Source organism: Pagrus pagrus (genome assembly GCF_965226575.1).
Source record: "Pagrus pagrus genome assembly, chromosome: 22".
Classification (NCBI taxonomy): domain Eukaryota; kingdom Metazoa; phylum Chordata; class Actinopteri; order Spariformes; family Sparidae; genus Pagrus; species Pagrus pagrus.
Window position 1 is genome coordinate 22,944,123 of NC_140204.1, and position 19,580 is coordinate 22,963,702.

General features: G+C 39.6%; 1 protein-coding gene across 1 annotated transcript; it reads left to right on the forward strand.

Moving 5' to 3' along the window:
* Positions 1-88: 88 nt before the first annotated feature.
* rab1ba (zRAB1B, member RAS oncogene family a) lies at positions 89-18,008 on the forward strand. Its single transcript, XM_084343765.1, has 6 exons — positions 89-393; positions 5,805-5,877; positions 6,038-6,133; positions 8,499-8,594; positions 9,298-9,429; positions 12,844-18,008. The coding sequence occupies exons 1-6, from the start codon at positions 380-382 to the stop codon at positions 13,036-13,038; spliced, it is 606 nt and encodes a 201-aa protein (XP_084199891.1). The 5' UTR covers positions 89-379; the 3' UTR covers positions 13,039-18,008.
* The last annotated feature ends 1,572 nt before the right edge of the window (positions 18,009-19,580 follow it).

Consider the following 19,580-nt stretch of genomic DNA (forward strand, 5'->3'; position numbering starts at 1 on the left):
ACTACAAATCCCAACACCGCGCTGGTTCTAGATTTGTCCGGATTTCTGAGTAGTGACACGTCACCGTACGTCCCCTTACGTCACTACCGCACCTGCGCAGCCATCTTGAGCCCGAAGCAAGCTACGGACACAGAAAGGCAGAAAAAAAGGAGTAAAATAGAGCCGTCTGACCTAACGAAACAGGGATATGTCCGCAAGAGCCAAGTATATATGAAAGGATAAAGGTCGAAGAGACAGGAACGAGCAGGGGACAGCAACAGAGACGCTGAAACAGCCATCTAAGTGCCTCGGATACCCGGACCTTACTAGTCATCTCTTTTGACCGGAGTAGGAAGGAAGAGCCGAGACGCCGACAGAAAAACACATCCAGAGTGAAACCATGAACCCCGAATAGTGAGTTTTAACGTTCCATTGAACATGTTCCACTGTGAGAGGGTTACTGTTGTGTTCACTAAGAAAACATAATTAATTCTGTGTGTTACGTCGTTTATGGCGTAACATCATGTAATGCTAGGCTAATTGTTGTGTCGTTAATTTTATTGGCAAACACCAGCTAGCTGTCTGTGAGCAGGGCGCGGACAGCTCCTCTAACGTGACAGTCTCTGACCGTCAGCTGACAGCTCGCTCGTGCCTCACCGTGTCGACTGTGGCACGCGACCTTCCACGGGACAAATAATGGAGCAGCCCGGTGTGTTAAAGACTCAGAGGACACACCGACCGTGTTCACTCCAGAAACCAGGAGAACAACGAACAGCACTAGCTTGATATTACCGTCACATGAAGTAGTGAAGTAACAGATGTGGGATGGCTGACCTGTAGCCTCGATTGACAGCCCAGCCTGTTGTTCATGGACACGCAGGTTTAAGTTGCCGTCTTTAAAGGCAAGTCCATGTTGCGCCATCAGTACATAACTCAGACGTCTCATGACTGAAAATGTATCATAAACGTTACACATAATCTTTTATTTTTTATAGAATTTAAGCTTTTAGAAATGGCATCCCTTGTAACAAGCAAATTAACTATTTGCACATCAATTGATAGTAGATGTATTGAACTCCTATTGATCTGTATAAATACGTGGTTGGTCACCGGGCCCTGATTTTGAAAGCGGTTGTATCTACTATGCAGCCCAGTTTCGTAGATACACAGCCACACTCGGCTCCTCTCCTGTGTGGAGCGTGTCGGTGCTAACGTTAGACGATACTTGAGGTAGCAGATGTGTGACGGCTGACCTGCAGCCCTGTAATCAGAGGACTCTCGCCTGTCACCGAATCCTTCGGTCAGTGCTGAAACGTCTCACCGTCGCAGCGGCTGTTCCGGAGCTGCTGCGAGCCCTCTGAATCCTCATGAACCCTGTCTAACTTGCTTAGCTAACACCTCCACACCCTTAGCAGACAGTCTATTTCCCTGTGTGTTTACACATACTGTCTAACCTAGTCTCCGGTTAAATATGACTTACTGATTATACACTGAATCTTGGAAACATGCTTAGTACACTAGATTTGGGTTGGTCATCCATCTTCAAACATTTGGTGCCACCAAAGGCATCCCTTCTGGGTGTAACTAGTGTTTTATTAATGGTAGACAGATCATTTCCTAATGCTTTATAGAGTTGTTATAAGCATTTATTAAGATTACCTTCTGGGTCACCAGGTTATAGACAAATCCATTTGACTGGTGGTCATCCTCCTGTACCCCTTTGTCCTTTTAACTCACTCTTAAATTTATGAGTGCCTCCCAATGCATTTATCATCAGCCTATTAAAATTAACTACTGCAGACTAGATAGGTTGTTATGACAACCTCCATTACATATCTTTATCATAAATGTTTGACATTTTGACATTTAAGGGATCATTGCAAAAAATGTGTATATTGTCTGATAAATTGATTAATGCAATTTTTTATTCCCTAATACAGACATCAAACCCAGAATTAAGTACTGGTAAGACTCTATAAGGAAGTGGTACATTATTTTTTCAGATACTATTTTGTCTCTTTGATACATTTTTGTCATTTAAGCCAAAGTTCTTAAAAGCGTCATTGTTAAATGTTGTCTTAACACAATTATTGAGAGTTCTGCCTCAGTAGAACATGCCTTACAACTAATACAATTATGATGATGAGATTATCATGCAATATCTGTTCTGTAGCTTTTGGCGTTTCATACTAGAAACCAATTCAGTCTGCACTCAACAAAAAATGGGGTTCCATACCCATCTGCCCTTGCATGATGAGTCTTTGACACCCCACCACAGTGTACTTCAAATGTTTGGCTTTGATTCACTTGTTCAATGTTTTTTGAAAAAAAAAAAGTAAAAGGTATCAGAAAAGTCACCTTTTTGTAGGGATGCGAGCCGTGCCGCTTGCTTTTCCATCACCAGTTTTACTGGGACGAGTTGAGCTACGGCGCGCTGATGGACCTGCTCCGGAGTAGGGCCCAGGCTGTGGTTTCACAACTGTAGCTAATCCGTAACAAGCACCTATCTCCCCGTCAAATCAATACTCAACTCATGTCAGTGTAGGAAACCTGAGAAAAAGACTTTTTGAAAGTCAGTGTGTTCAGCTCTCAGTAGTTTTGTAGCTTCTAACTGAATCTCTTTAGTTTCTCTCGTCCTGTTTGTACTTTCAAACATCTGCTGTGTTTTACTGTGTATTTACAGCTGTTTCAGGAGTAATGTTTAGTGACTGCTGCTGAAAACACAACATTCACTATAATGCTGCTTCATAATGAAAGCTTTTAAATGACTAAATAACTGGGGGCTTTTATTGTGAAGAAGTTATAATAAATGAAACATGTTTGTAACGGAATTAGTGGAGCCGCTTTGCAAAACTACTATGGCAAACTAATTCATGATGTTGTCTATGTATTTCTACCTTTAGAGAAGTAGACTATTTGACTATTTGAGAGAGGGGGAAAGGCTGTATCGGATAGGTATTGGTGTCGGCAGATACTCGTTGTTGTATCGGAATAGGACATGAAAAAGTGGTATTGAGCCATCCTTACCTTTTGGATCAAAACTGGAACTTCGAAAACTGTAATGAAACGGAAAATACTACTGCTACCACTGATACCGCTGCTGCTGCTGCTACTAATACTACTACTACTAATAATAATTATAATAATAATAATAACAGTAATAACAATAATAAAATAATGATAATACTACTACTACTAATAATAATAATAATAATAATAATGATAATAATAATAATAATAATAATAAAGTGAACTTAGTGTAAAAATGATAAGTGAAAAGTATAATAACATGTTCCAAATGGGATAGAAACCCCCATCTACTGAGTGAGAGTCCTCTACTCAACCCACTTAGCCACTGCGACTTGCTGCAGATGTAGTTTTCATTGCTGTCTCTTAAGTAGAAATGATGGCCCTGGAAGAACATTAGTTACATTTTCTAGGAACAACACCAACACAGCGATATCAGATACACCTTGTTTTGGCACTAATGTTGAAAAGTTTGAAACGATAAACACCCTCCTTATCTTGCTGTAAAAGCTATTAATGTTTCTAGAATTACTATTTTTGGCATTACTATTTTGGCTGGTATATTAACTGCCTATTTCATATGACTTGGTTTGAATATAAAGCGGTGGACTTCAGATGGTCTTTGGGTGACTTGTTGCAATGAATGATAACTGATTGATCAGGTGAACCTGATGGTTCTCAGCATCAGTCCACACCAACACAAGCTGTAGCATGTAGAAATGTGAACTGGGCTGATTGCAACAGTGCTGTTGCTTTCAGTGTTTGTGAGATATTGTCAGTTGATCAAGTGTCAGACTGGGATATACGACAGGTCTCAGTTTCCTATGACACAAGAATAGCAGTGGCATTGGGCAATTCTCTACAGCTGTCTGTGTGCTGTGTGTCAAATTCATGTGATGTTGTTTTCCTCTCAGTGATTGGGTGGGGTGGAGGGTGGGGGATGTTGTTCTTTCATTTTGGGAGAACGTGTGGGTATTAAACTAAACAGAAAAACACTTTTACAATTCTCCAAATAATGGCTGAACATGTATTGTTTAGGTCTCAGGGCAAGAGGTCAGTTATGGGCACTAAAATCCCAAACTTTCAAATCTTACCCAGCCCTAATTCCAGAACCAGAGTAACCTGCTGGAAGGCCCTGGGGCAAAAATGCACTGATTACCCCTATTATCCCTATTAGCCAGTTTCTCTATGCTGTAATACTACTTGGCCCTAGAATTACTGTATGGTAATTTAATTGAACAAAAATTTGTCATGAAACTTTATTGTTGCTCTGCAAACTGTAGTTGGACAGGTAAAAAAACTAAAGCAAACGGCTTGTAAAGCCAAAAATCGACTTAAATTCACTTTTTAATCCCAAAAGTTTTTTAAAAAACCACAACAGACTCTAAGATCTCATCCCACCCATAAACAGCTCCGATTCAGATCAGCTTGGTCCTTGCCTCTCTTCACCATATCTCTCTAATGCACAGCATCTGTTTGGTGTACTGCCATTCCACCTGGTCTTCTCCGCACAATACTCAGTAGACCCCAGGGGCCGTATTCAAAAAGCGTCCTAGCTCTAGAAATTAAAACTTTTTTTTATAACATATCGCCCAACCCTACTTTGAACCATAACAACTGGCCTTACTCCATATCTGAGTGTTAGGGACATGGTTGGAAGCTCCAGAAGAAGCTAGTAAGTTGACTTCAGCTGAACTTTTTTTTAGAATATACAAACGTAAGATGTCCTGAGCTGATCAGTTTTGGGGCCGATGAGGGGCATATTTGATTGGATCAGTATCGGCTTAAAATCCAGTCGTTTACTTTCTGAGCTCTGCTATTTTGTTAACCTCTGCCTGCTGCTGTTGAAGCACTGCTCTCCTTTACCACAGCATACATTCTGAGGATATTACACACATTTTTGACCAGCAGTGACCTTAATCTTAAAGAGTTAAAAAGATATGCCACTGGTGGCAAATTATGTCAGCTGCACCAATGTAAACATCAACACCAATGTAAAGTAAAATCACAAGTGGACTGAGCTGTGTCAACAACTCCAGCTGATTGATATATCTGAAAAGCTGATAGCTTGACAGTCTCAGGAGTCACAGTCTCCCAGTTCATTAATATCTAGTCAATGTAAGCTTGTAAATGTAATTGTCATGAAACACGACCTTCAGTATTGAACAGCTTTTGAAAAAAATGTCAGATTAAGTATCTTAAATTCCTGTTTCAGTTTTTCAGATATATATATAATAACTAACTTTTATGTAGATGTAAGTAGGGAATCGGACCTGGTATCAGCAAAAGTCCAACATTACTGGACTGTTGACTAAAATGTTGATGTTTGAGATGGTCTGATTTGATCTGTTGAAAAAGTTCCAGTGCATTCCACACCGTAATGTATGCTAAATTAAAACTTAAAAGAAAGGGCAGCGGTAACAGATAAAGGTAGGGTAAATTTAAAGTCTCATAGTCCATATTTTCTTATCGTCAACAAATCACCTATAAGTAGTGTGTGTGTGTATCTTAGGACTGTGAAGCTTCTAAAGGGGTTTACTTATCAATCTTCGAAAGTCTGATGTCATGTTGTATATCATCATCAGCCTAAAAAAACATTAAAAGCTAAAAATTCTTTGAACATTCACTGTGAACAAAGTGATTTATTGGTTTGTTATCGCAGTTATACACATGTAACTTCTGGTGCTGTTGGGTCTCTATTGGACTGTAAATTCCATTGTGTCAGGAGAGCGAGTGTGTCACACAGAGATCACACTACAGAGCAGCACCTGTTCTGACTGTGACTGTGTCTCTTTCAGTGACTACCTGTTCAAGCTCCTGCTCATTGGAGACTCTGGAGTAGGAAAATCCTGTCTTCTGCTACGCTTTGCTGTAAGTAGTTTGTCTCACCATCCAAAACATGTTTTTCTATCACTGTTTCTACTGTCTCTAAATGTCTCTGTTCCAATGGCAACCTCTGGTCTCTCCTCACTGTGCTGTTGGCCTGACCTTGTCCTGTACTCCCTCACTTTATCTGCCTCCCTCTCTGCAGGATGACACCTACACAGAGAGCTACATCAGCACCATAGGGGTGGACTTTAAGATCCGTACCATTGAGTTGGATGGCAAGACCATCAAACTGCAGATTGTGAGTCCATATACACAAACACGGAACACTTTCTGTAACCCTCACCTGAGCAAGGGCTGAGATCCAACCATTGTTGTCAGAATTCATGAAATACATGCCGTGTGTGTGTTTGTGTGTGTGTGTGTGTCTGTGTCTGTGGCTGTCTGTGTGTTTGTTCGTTTTGCATTCAGACCAAGTTGTAACTGGATCCTGTTTTAGTTAAGTGAACAGGCTGTGCCACCTCAAACACACCCAGCTTGTTAAGCAGACATAGCTGTGCCACATGCATACACACAAAGTAAAAGCAAACTGCACAGTGTAGTTCTCTTTGCTTTTATAGATCATTCTAAACACACCTGGAGATGAATTAGATAAAAAAAATTATTATTATTATTATAACATGTACAAGAGCCTAGTAATTTCAGAAAATGACATCACCCTACTGTAATGCAGCCTTTAAAACCAGGAAAAGACAATGGCCGACCCAAGCCAAAACGGTATCCAGCATCAAACCACTTCAAAGTGTAGCTCCATTATGAGCATTATGATCCACAAAAATTTAGACAGTAGCTGGTCCTTAGATTCAGTATTAGCACAATTCACTTCCTGTAAAAAAAAATTAAAAGAATAATGACTGAATAAAAATGAAAAATAGACTATTTGTTGCATAATGAGATGAGCAGATAGAGGACAAATTTGATAAAATACAATGTAGTTCAAGCTGTCTAACATGGGCTGCTTATGAGTCATCAAAAGTATGTCTCAGAATTCTGGGAAATGTAGGTATTTTACGGATTTTATCCATTGTGACCTTCCACAGCTGTTGTTCTTCATTATAAGAACGATTTGCAGCAGCTCCTTCCATGGAAATCATCTCGAGGAAAGTTTGCAGCCACAGTTCCTCCTTTAGCTGATCAACGTCCTTTCAGTTTGTTGCTATCAGTCTTTTAGCTGTTATGCATCCAGTTGTTGTGATTTGTTTGGTGTGTTTGGACCATGTTCTTTTGATAGTATATAATTCAGAAGGCACATTACTGGATCACAAGGCACTGTATTACCAGTGATCCTTCAGAGGGAGTCCATAACAATTTTCCAGAAGAGTTGCACTTTGAGGCAAGCCCATGCTATATGATAGAAAGTACCTTTATTCTGTTTGCAATGCCAACAGAGATCTGAGTCAGATCGTACAGGGGTGAAATATGTTCTATGGACAAAATTATAATTTATCATTTTGTTCTTTACAGATTTAGATATTTTATTAAGCGTTTTCCAGATATGATTCCATATGTTGTTTTATTTATCAATTGATATATATTTGATGCAACTTTGACCTTCTCTTTGGTAATTAATTCTAGCTTGGACTCTCGTGTTAATTTTGGTATAGTTACACTTTCCCCTAAATATCTGATCAGTTGTGATCTTATTTGCATATATTTTAGGAAGTCTTTGTTTTCAAAACCATATGTAGCTTTAAGTTGTGCAAAAGTTCTCAGTTTACTATCATGTGGATTTCTCATACTGTCTATTGTTCTAATACCTTTGGATTCTCAGTGGTCATTTCTAAGTGGCCTACCATTCAATATAAACCTATGGTTGTTCCATAATGGAACACTAGGAGAGTAACTGACCTTAAAGGTTCTGAAATGTTTCGCAATGGAGCAAGAAAATTGAATCAAAGGGTTACATATGAGGCTGTACCACAGGCCTTGCATAGAGACAATTTCTTTCAACATGTTTAAGGCCTCCTGTTCTATACTTTCCCATCTTGTGTAGGAAAAGCCACTATTCAAATAATGGCCTGCAAGACCAAAGAAATGTCACTTATAAAAAAAAGTCACTCATCATCTCCTCCCTCCATGCTGATATAAAGTCAGGTGAAGTTTCGTAGTCCACAAAACATTTCTGGAGCTTCACAGTAAAACAGAGTTGCAGCATTCTCCTAAACACCTGATGTAGTTGGGGACTGGTTTTAAAATGTAAAAAAGACTCAAAAAAACATACAGTCCAACTCCATAAAGTCTTTGTAACTCTCCTAAATCAATATTGTGGCACACATTAATGCTAAAGAAGGCCAGAGGACCTTTCTCCAAATTTTATTGTCAGGAGAAACATGATTAAAAGATAATACAGATATAGGCTGAACTTAATAGGAGTTAATGCTGCTTCGGAATCAAATACACTTTAGTCATATGTATTCATCGTACTTTTTACTTCCTACTTATTATTATTATTAACTACTCATCAATTCCACACAAACAACACTTAGGATCTTCATTGTCACCAGAGTTTTTAGGGAGGAAATTGTTACAATGGTATTTCAGTGTTTTGATTTCTAATGTTTTCTCCTTTGCTGTTTTTTTTTTATCTCCGTCGGTGTCTCTCTCAGTGGGACACTGCAGGTCAAGAAAGGTTTCGGACCATCACTTCCAGTTACTACCGTGGAGCCCACGGCATCATAGTTGTATATGACGTGACAGATCAGGTGGGTCAGCAGTCTATACTGATTTGTCAGAGTAGAAAAGTAGTCTGATGCTTATGAAAGGATTGTTTTGTTATTTTGCTGTGTATGAATTCAGTACTCAATATGTAATGAGGGTCAGTACCAACAAACCCTGTTTGAGTTTGATCTTGTGAATGTGGGGTTGGTACTGTACAGCTTTTCATTGGAACATAATCATTCATTTTTAATGTGCAGAATACTTCTTTTTCCAAGTTGTGATGAGTAATTGACACCATTGTGTGATTCAAGTACACCACTTATAGGTTGCATTTCTATTCATCTAATAAACTGAAATGCCTAAACAGACAATCAGGTCAGAACAGTTTCTCAGGTCCCAGGATGATAAATAGAGTTTATAAATGACCATTGTATGCATTTGAATGTGATTTTTGCATTTTGAATGGTGCATCAAGGCACAACAATGAATTAGGAGAATTGGTAACCCTAAATGACCTTATTATCAATCTGAATTATCTTGATACAGTCTCAACAAGTATTGAACATTTAATGCCTAGTATCAGATTGTGCAGATGTTAGTCATAATCTTCTGTTTTTCAGTATTTCAGAGGAATTCTTCTGTTGTAGGAATTCTGCTCTCACTGCCCAGTGAGTGGGTATCAGAAAACCTGTAAGCCAACTTATTTCAAGTGTTTGTCATGCTGATATTCTCGTTGTGATTGTGCAGGAGTCCTACAACAATGTTAAGCAGTGGCTCCAGGAAATCGACCGCTACGCCAGCGAAAATGTGAACAAGCTTCTGGTGGGCAACAAGTGTGACCTGACCACGAAGAAAGTAGTGGACTACACAACAGCTAAGGTATGGCTGCTTTCTGTGCATAAAGTAACAACATGGGGTATTCATTAAGGATGCAAGACATGCATTTTTTTCAACCGATACCGTTAACCGATAATTACCTGCCTCTGCAACTGATATCCGATAAAAAAACGATAATTTTTTGTATTTTAAAATGTCCCAAAGCATGTAGTTAATGTGTACCTTAAGGGTAAGAAATGTACAGTTGTATAGTTTGGGGCCCTGAACATTTTCAGATATGGAGCCATTGCAAAATGTCACATGGTGGCCATTTTACTTTCTGCCATATGTAAATTATCTATTTTGCATCATGTCTCCTGAACCTGAACATGATAACGCAGAAAAGGTTGATGTCTACCCCAGTGTTTTGATGGTCTAGGATTACAATGATAACATATACTACACCATGAATGGTTCAGGTGAACAGTTAATGGTGAATTCAGGTACGTCGTGATAATGAAACTAGATAGACCACGTGATATGTGAAAAAATCGTTCACTTTTTCATAGAAGCATGAAACTTGGTACAGTTGTACAGTTTTGGGCCTGGAAAATTTTCAGATATGGAGCCATTGCTAAAATGTCATGTAGCAGCCATGCCTGCCATTTTACTTTCCACCATATGTGAATTTTGTATTTTGCATCATATTTCCTTAACCAAACATGGTAACAGATATGTTTTGGTGGTCAAGGATTACAGTGATACTGTATACAACATCATAAACTTTTCAGGTGAACAGTTTATGCTGAATTCAGTGACATTATGAGAAGGAAATAACAGTATCTGAGATGCTAAGTGAGACTCTGTAATATCATGTCAGTTGCATGCATGTCATGAAGAACTTAGAAGAAGCTTAATCCTTTATTTATTAACCCTGTCAACACAGCGACTTTAATAAGTAGAACGATATTGAATATATGCTGTGTATTTTTTAACCTTAATTTATTTATGGGAGTTTCACTGATCACATACACACAGTTACCCATTCACACCTGGAAGCTGCTGGATATTTTTTTTGTTTGTGATTTCTGTTGTTGTACATTTCTTGTTCTGGTGTGATCCCGTCACAAGATGGTCTCTCTGTATTGTAAATGAGTTGTAGGATTCTAAAGGATTCTAAACCAATCCTGAATTGGCCCTCTTCTTCCTAAACATGTATGTGATCTGGAATGTTGATTACTTCAGCTTCCTCATCAAAATTATTATTACTGAGCAACCCAATCTGTTAACTGAAGGCTTGCATGTAACAAATATGAATGGTAAGTTAAACAAAGTTGTATTTGTTTTACTATCGTCATATTAACAACATCAATGAGTGGAGGACAGTGAAGGTAGTACTTGGACACCCCCCAAAGATGTCATGGGCCTAAATCAATGAGACATTGAGGGAGGAGGTGCCTATTTAAAAACCTGCACAAGCCATCCAACATAGCTCCAGTTTAGAGGGAAGCACCTTAAGGGAAGAAAAGGACAGTGATGCCACAGTACTCATAGATGGCTCAGCTCGAGTACCTCGGGTCTTGCAAGATCAAGATTTTAATGACATGAGGAGGAGGTGCTCACACAATCCACAGGGGCCAGAATCAACAGAAAATAAAAGTTGTTTGTAGTTGCTTTCAGCTAAGATGCCAAGTTCATATTAAATATTGAATATTAAATGTATAGTCACTGTTATCAGGGGTAATTCACAAAAAGTTCTACACAACATGCATGCAAACATTATATTAATATAAAGTCTGCCAGAGGCTCTCAGATGCTGTGATTACATGACAGCGTGGATGGTAATGTTTTCACCTTGGGAGTCTGCATGTGTGTCATCATGGTAATATGTTGTCCTGGGCACCTTTATGTAGTGGGAAACAGCCACAGAAGCTTTTTTGAGTACTTTGCAAGGTGAAATGTCTGTCTGTGAACCCATATTGTCATTGTGATCGCACCATAACTGTGCAAGATGCAGTCATGAACCTTCACAGGTGTGTAGTTGAGATCAAAATCAATTTAGATTTGAAAATCCGTGTGGTCTGACCCATGGTTACTGAGAACTCATGTAATGATATAGTAATGACTACTGAGTACTCATGGGTCAACATGTTAATGGGAATCGTGGCTGGTGTGTTCCCATTGCAAGATGGTATCTAGTTTTCCTTCCCACAGTGTAACAGAGTTCACCATTAACTGTTCACCTGAACAATTTATAATGTAGTATATGGTATCATTGTAATCCTAGACCACCAAAACATAGGGGTAGACGTCACCTTTTCTGCATTATCATGTTCAGTTTCAGGAAATGTAATGCAAAGTATATAATTTACATATGACGGAAAGTAAAATGGCCACTATGGCCGCACGTGGCGTTTTTGCAATGGCTCCATATCTAACTGACATCACTATTACACATTCCTCAAAAACAAGGAACATACTTTGGCTTTAAATGCTCTGACATAATCTGTCAAATGAGACCTGTCAATTGTATTAAATACTCAGATGCTTCACAAATAGGTGGTATTAATAATGCATTTGTTGGGGACTTTTTTCAGCAGCGGAATAATACACATTTGGTGCTCCAATGAGTATTTGGGACACCAGGACAGTGTATGTAAGATTGTGTCAAAATAAACTTGTGTGTGTGCGTGCGTGCGTGCGTGCGTGCGTGTGTGTGTTGTGGTAATGAAGGAACATTTTACCCAGTGCAACCGTGTGTTGCATTTTAATTTGTTTTCAATAGTTATTATATTACTGTTATACAAATACTTATGATGTTATTTGTTGACAATAAGAAAATATACAATTTAACAAACTTCAAGACAAAGAAAATAAAAAACAAGAAACAGACAAGTTTTCTATCATTGATACCAAAAATGGCTGGTGTTTTTCTTTGATATTTCACATAACAATAATCAAAATAGTTGACTTTTGCCATCGAATAGCCACCTAAAATGTGACCCTACGGTCTGTATGTGCCTACAAGAGTACTGACTGCATTTTCCAGCTAATCCAAGAGGAATTTAAAGAATTTTCTCAACAAATAAAGGAACACTTTATCCTTCAGTTTATCACAAGCATTCTTATTTAAAATCATCACGTTTAAAGATTCATGGTTTTTACTGGAAAGATGCATTGTAATCTAAAACTAGTAACTAAAGCTGTCAGTGGAGTAAAAAGTACAACATCTGCCTCTGAGATGTGCTGGAGTAGAAGTATTAAGTTGCATAATATGGAAATACTGAAGTAAAGTACAAGTACCTTAAATTTGTACTTGAGTTAATGTACTTAGTTACATTCCACCACTGGGAAGCAGACATCAGATGTATGTTAATAATGTTGTTGTCAGTGTATTGTCTACCCTTGAGAAAACAAACTGACACTGACTTGAGATTTAAACTCCTCAACCAGTGTTTCTTCCTTCTTTTCTTGCAGGAGTTTGCTGACTCTTTGGCCATCCCCTTCCTGGAGACGAGCGCTAAGAACGCCACCAATGTAGAGCAGGCTTTCATGACCATGGCCGCGGAGATCAAGAAGCGCATGGGCCCCGGGGCCACAGCTGGTGGCGACAAGCCCAACTTAAAAATTGAGAGCACCCCTGTCAGGCAGTCTGGAGGTGGCTGCTGTTAAAGGACCCCTCGCTCTCACCGTCCCAACCATCACCTCCACCATCTTCCCCTTCTGTGTTCCCTTTCATCATCTCTGTCACTCCCACACCCCACCAGTCCTCCATAAAACCCAGTAACCCACACCCAACTCCCTGACTCCCCCTCTGTTGGCCTGCCTGGTGATCCTGGGATGGTTGGCCAAACAGAGGAGTAAACTGTAAGAGTGTTAAGAACTTTGCAAGGGTTAATTCAGGCCTGTACACCCACCAAACATCAGAGAGAGGAAAGCAACCAGTCTGTGAGGGGGGGGACAGAAATGGCCACCAAGGCAACTTTTACTTTTAGCCAAGAGGACAGATACGGAGGAAGATTGGTATTGATTTAGGGGGAATGGAGGCAGTGGAAGATTAGGTTTTGATCAGTGAGCTTATCTACACACACACACACACACACACACACACACACACACACACACACACACACACCTGCGTCACACACTGTAGATGCTGCATACACTTTAGGAAATGTTACTGAACAGCAGCCTGCTAATAGTGACTCATCATTGCAATTTATTGATGAAGATCCAGGGAAAGCTCTTTCAGTGAGCCTCCTCTCCCTCTATCTGTCCTCTTCCTCAGCTTCCGCTCTGGCTCTCTTAAGGTGTGCTCAGACAGAAAGCAAAGGGGATTTCTCCTTTCTGTATGTCATTCACATGAATTGGACCCCAAACAGTTAGCCAATGTACTAACAGTAGTGATGTTAGCTGTAAGCTAGCAAGAAATCGATGCACTGGCCGTGTTTGTGTTCAACTCAGCCTCTGACTGATCTCAGAACTCAGCAGAAACTCCAGTGTTTAGTCTCTCTCCTCGTTGCTACTGTCTCTGTATGTTTGTGAAGTAGATTCATAAAGCCACAGGAACACCTGAATATTTTGCTCAAGTTGAAACATTTTCTACTCGCACAGATGTGTCTTTGCTCAATGTGCGCCACCCCTGATGAATTAGCATCTATTCACGCCCACTAAAGTCTTACTGTTAATTTTGTATGCAATTGCGCCAGCTCTGAAGTTCACCTTGCATTCTAACTGAACGCACCTTTATGGTCTCGATATGCTTCAAACAAACTAGGAGGTACTGTATACAGATGGTGGCGTGAAGAACGAAAAAACAGAACTTGCTTTTATGACTCCTCACATGTAGCCAATTGGTGCATAAAGTAAGCATGATTATCTTTATAAATTCAAAAATGTTTTGAATAATTCCAAAGTTAAATTACGGAAAATTCTTTGTGCAGGTTTAATTTCCATCAGTTTGATTGAAATGAGTTGATTTTGGCTCAAAATTTTGCTGTCATAAATGCAGGTGTGACCAGGCCCCTTGTCTGAAACAATAATGAGATCATATACAGACAGATTGTAATTAGTTTTGACAGAAGCATTAACCGAGGGATTCTTAAACCAAACTCCCTGCTCAACACTTGAGGTAGAAGAGGAGCAGGCAGCTCAGTTGCTTTCACATGTAGACATCATGGAAGGAGGAAGTGGATGTGAGAACTGCGATATACAGTATGCTGTTAGTGTTTCTTTTTCAGTCTTCAAGATTCATTTCATACGTCAAGGAAACACTGCGACAAAATGCTGTAACATTTAGCACCGTGACTTCCTCTAATGACACTAAACATTACAGTCCAAGGGCAGATAACACTGCACACAGATGACGAGGCATGACAGAAATGAGGGGGAGTGACTCTGACGGAAAGAATTGGCAATATTCTGCATTGATCTTACAATTACTGTTTTATTGTTGTGCTTTTATTGTTTTTTATTTTCTCATTGATAATTCAGATAGAGACGACTTGTACAATTAGCTTAAACTCATGTTCAGTACATGACAGGTAGGTTTTAGGATGTCATGTTCTATTCCCGCTTGTTTGCAGATGAAGCTGAGGTAGAGATGTGGTGTGGGTGTGTCTGTTGGCTGAGGGGGTGAGATCTAACAAAAGCTGCTGTTCCTTCCCTCAGATCGGTTTGTCAAACATAGTTGTGTCTTTTTTGGACACATAATTGTCACATGTCTTTCTTTTATGTCCCTGTGCATTTCTGGTTCCTTATCAGATGCTTTAGCGCTCCATTTTGTGACACGTGTGTCATCCTTTCTTTAACAGTTCAGTCCTTTACAGTAGTTACTAAAGTGTCAGTATACATATCCTTCTATATTATTGAGGACAGGTTCATAACCCTGTGGACAAGGACACTGATGATTGTTCTCCAAACCTCTAAAAATTCTATAATATTCTTCTTGTGATACCGTAATTTTAGTACAGATACCATGTAAGAAACAATAACACCTAAATAAAATACAGTCTACACCTCGCAAAATCATGAGCACATGAAAAGTTTTGACCTGTCCACGTGCTGGCTTTTTCTGGAATGTTCAGCTGTATCTTTTTTTGCTATCAGATGTTTAAGAACATCCTTAAAGAGAGAGGGTTCCTATCTCCCTCCACCATGTACCACCAAAGTATAGTACTTCAGTCAGGTAACGACAACTGGGCTCACTCCATCTGCTCATAAGGACTGTGAATGGTGTGTGAACGCTCTGCTAAAGGATAGTAAATGCACCTTGAGTTTAAGATGTGTTTGTCAGCTGATCACAGTTGGTGTAGTTACTGTATCTGAAATCATCTTGTTGGTGTTGTTCCTCGAACATCATAATTAATATTGCTCCAGGATAGGGGAGTTGCAATATATAGATACTGACGATCATCATGGTATTTAAAAATTAAATATGTATATTATGCTGGTGCCAACTGCCATAAAACAGAAAAGAGAAGAAGAAAGCACAGTAACTAGCTAGCTACTAGCAGAGTGTGTGACCACTTTGGAGGAGACGACAGTATTGACAACTCTCTCTCAATCTGACATTGTGACAACCCTGCTCCAGGACTCATTTCAACTTGCTAAACAGTGATGAAGTCTGGAGTAATTCTTGTGGCTGGGTAGGTTGAGTATAGGACTCTCACTCAGGAGACCAGGATTCGTTTTACAGGACGTGTTATTATACTGTTCCTTTAGCATTTGTACAAAAATTTCACTTATTATTTTCTGTCTTTATAGTTTTCAGTCGCTGTTTGGTTAAGTTTAGGGAACTAAAATTTTCCTGTCTTTTCCCTCCTGGGTCGCAAAGCTAAGACGGTACAGAAACGTGATTAGTCTCCTCAGTGATGGTCCTAGAGCAATGTTAATTATGATATTCCAGAAACAACACAAACACACAGCGGTATCAGACTGTGCATGTAGTAACGGTGAAATCAGAGACAGATATGAAGCTCTGAATGGCCCTTTGCTTCTCATCGCTGTGTTAGGTCTGGTTGGTATTTCCAGGGAAACTTGAAGGAATGTGAGAAAAGGAGCATACCCCTGCCTTAAAGAGGGGCCTCTACACTGTAGTAAAAATCAGTGAGACCTCATCAATCTGCATGTTTTTACCCTATTTTTACAAAGAACTGGAACATTTGGTGATGTTGCTGTATAAGTCTAGTCCCACTTTAAAGGTTTAACATACTGTACGAGGGTATTAATAGGCCTTCCAAGATGTCACTCTTACATTTTTCTTGGTAATTTGTGGTGTTGTTGTCATCGCTTGTGTTGTGTTTGGGGGCACCTGGAGGTTCAGGGACTGACTGGTCTTGGTTTGCTGACCGGATATGAACTCCCAACTCTCCCCTCCAGCCAACTGTGTCACTGCAGCTTAATGAATTCCTCAAGATCCTCCCTGGCTGGCTCCTCCACTCAGATAAAAGAATCTCACCCAGCCTTTGGTCACACCCCAGGCTCTGTCTACAAGAAAAACTGTCAGCATTTCAGGTACAACAATGCCCCAGGCTCTGGTGAGGCAACCTAAAGAGCATGCAGCTGCAAAAGTGCAATTTCAGCTCCTGAAAACTGAATATAGATGAGTCCACATTATGTTGAGAACAACAGCCCTCATCACTGAAAGCTTCAACCCTGGAGTGATCATAGTGAAGCACCTGTGATCACACTGGCATCACTTTGAGACGAGTTGTGTATGTGGTGGCATCATTTTTACACAAGTATATTTTTAGCCCTGTGTTTTCAGTCCTGTTTAGCAAAACTGGAATGCTGTAGTTTGCTGTACAGGACTGGAAGCTGACATTAAGGGGGAGGGAAGGAACAGCAGTGTGTGTGTGTGTGTGTGTGTGTGTGTGTGTGTGTGTGTGTGTGTGTGTGTGTGTGTGTGTGTGTGTGTGTGTGTGTGTGTGTGTGTGTGTGTGTGTGTGTGTGTGTGTGTGTGTGTGTGTGTGTGTGTGTGTGTGTGTGTGTGTGTGGAGGCGGGGCAGGGTCGTGTGTAACATTCCTGAGCCTTTTGGACACATGTTGGCATCCCGTCATCAACGTCTCACTTGAGTAGATGCAGAACAAGCAATCATTGGAAACTTAACTCTCAAGTCACACACACACATATACTGGATGTTTTGCGGTTTGATGACTGATTTCCTTTTTATAATCTTTCTTTCAACAAGTCTTGATATTCTACTGATTTTAATGTATTCATTGAATACTATGCTGTGTTGTCTAGTCCATGGAAGTATGAGAGGACACTGGGTGGGGTGGGGACTCTGATGTTGGGCTAAACAGATGCAGGGTGGGGCTTTTTGCTTATGAATGTGATTCTGATGAAACAACACTTGACTTTTCTTCTTTAGTTCACTTTTTGTATTCATTTGGGTTAAAGGGGGTATTTTCCATGTCATTTGCACACGTGTTCATCGCTGTTCAATGGCTTAATAAAGGCACTCACTAGGTGTTGTTTGTTAATAAAAAAGCACCGGGCAGGAGTTTGCCTGTCAGTCACCTTTTTTCTGTTTGGCTTGTTCACTTTGGTGCTGTCTCCCTGCTGAGTTTAATCATGTTTTTTTCTGTACATATTATAAATATATATATAATAAAATGATGAAAAAGATCAACATCAACACGTTGTTGGTATCGTTGCTTAACAGTACCCATATATTGGGTTCTTGAATGTTGAGGGACTGTACAAAAAATTATTGCAGTGGGTGTCAGGTGAGCATCGATGCTTCTGTTTTATTATCATCTCTGAGTCTGACCACAGCGTAGAAGCACTAGAAAGAGATCGTAAATTGATTTGAAAAGATATTAAAGTCTCATGTAGCTGCTAAGCTAAAAGCATTAGCACACATCCCGTCTGAAGCGGTTGCACAAGCTCGACCGCAGACCAAGGGTGTAAATAATGTCTTTTCATGTCTTCTGGAGACATGGATTACACAGGACGAGCTGTATGCAGCCGTTTAATGGGCATATTATGTCATTTTTGGGTGAACTGTTTCTTTAATTGGCCAGATTATTTTAAGAAAATACAATTTAAAACAGTTCAATTAAAATATTTTTTACATACTTAAAAGAAGAACTGTTTTCACAGTGACAGTGTGTGTCAGTGTGGAGTCTGTGACCCACAGACATTAGAGTGGTATCTTTCCTGACAGGCCTGTGCTGCAGCTTCTTCAGATCTCACTTGTTTGAGTGCATTCCACTATTTGCTCTGCAGCTGTACAATGACAACAGTTACAATTTATTTAGACACAGAAATACATATTCGTACTGTGTAACACACAAATACACTGTGATCATTATCTACACCATTAAGTCAGTTGCATGTCACTGTGTTGTTTCTCAACGAGCTGCTGTTCTGACATTTTACTGGCAAGAAATAGAGAGGCTACAGTTAAAGGGTCAGTTCACCCAAATCACCCCCCTCCACTTACTGCTAGTGGTGTTGAGCCAAAACAGTTTCTGTTTTATCTACTTCAGTTTTGAGAAACCTGTAGTTTACATATTTTTGTGTGTAAATGATTCATACCTACCAAAATTTTGGTACGTAGCTCGCAGCTACGACAACGCTGCAATGGCTGCAACGTAATCCTTTGGGCTAACTGAGACAGGAGTATTGATTTTAAGATGAGGCAACAACCAATCCTTTCATTTTTGGTAAGTATGACTCATTTACACCACACCACAACATGTAAATGTAAAGCCCAGATTAAAAAAATACCAGAACTCTCACTCTGTAGTTTTGTTGAAGAAATGTTAATGAGAAGAGAAAGATGTTCATTGGCTGATTATTTTCTGCCTAAACAAACTAAATAAACAAACTGTCTTTGTTTTCATGACTGAATAAACTGAAAAAACAAACTGACCTTAAAGGACAACACAATTTATACTGTTTTACTTTGTTTATAAGTGGCGGACCCTGCCACCTTTCTAGCTTCAAACAGTGTTCTGGGACCTTATTTCCCTCTGAGAACAGCTTGTTTATTCACTTATGGAGAAACGTTTGTATTATTACCTCATTAATATTGTAAATATTAAAATTCTCAGTTTGAATTTCTTCTACAAAACTATGTAGTGCCCCTTTAAGCTTTGATGACATTATTAAATTTGCCATTGACTTTGAATACGACCTCCTTTGATAAAGGTCATGGCTTTGTCTACTCAGGGAATCAATATGCAGAAATCAAGTTTCATGT

Excerpts from the sequence above, each read along its gene's own strand:
- rab1ba (XM_084343765.1), top strand. Across the intron at positions 6,134-8,498 it reads AGACCATCAAACTGCAGATT|TGGGACACTGCAGGTCAAGA; the intron begins GTGAGTCCATAT and ends TGTCTCTCTCAG. Across the intron at positions 8,595-9,297 it reads TATATGACGTGACAGATCAG|GAGTCCTACAACAATGTTAA; the intron begins GTGGGTCAGCAG and ends GTGATTGTGCAG.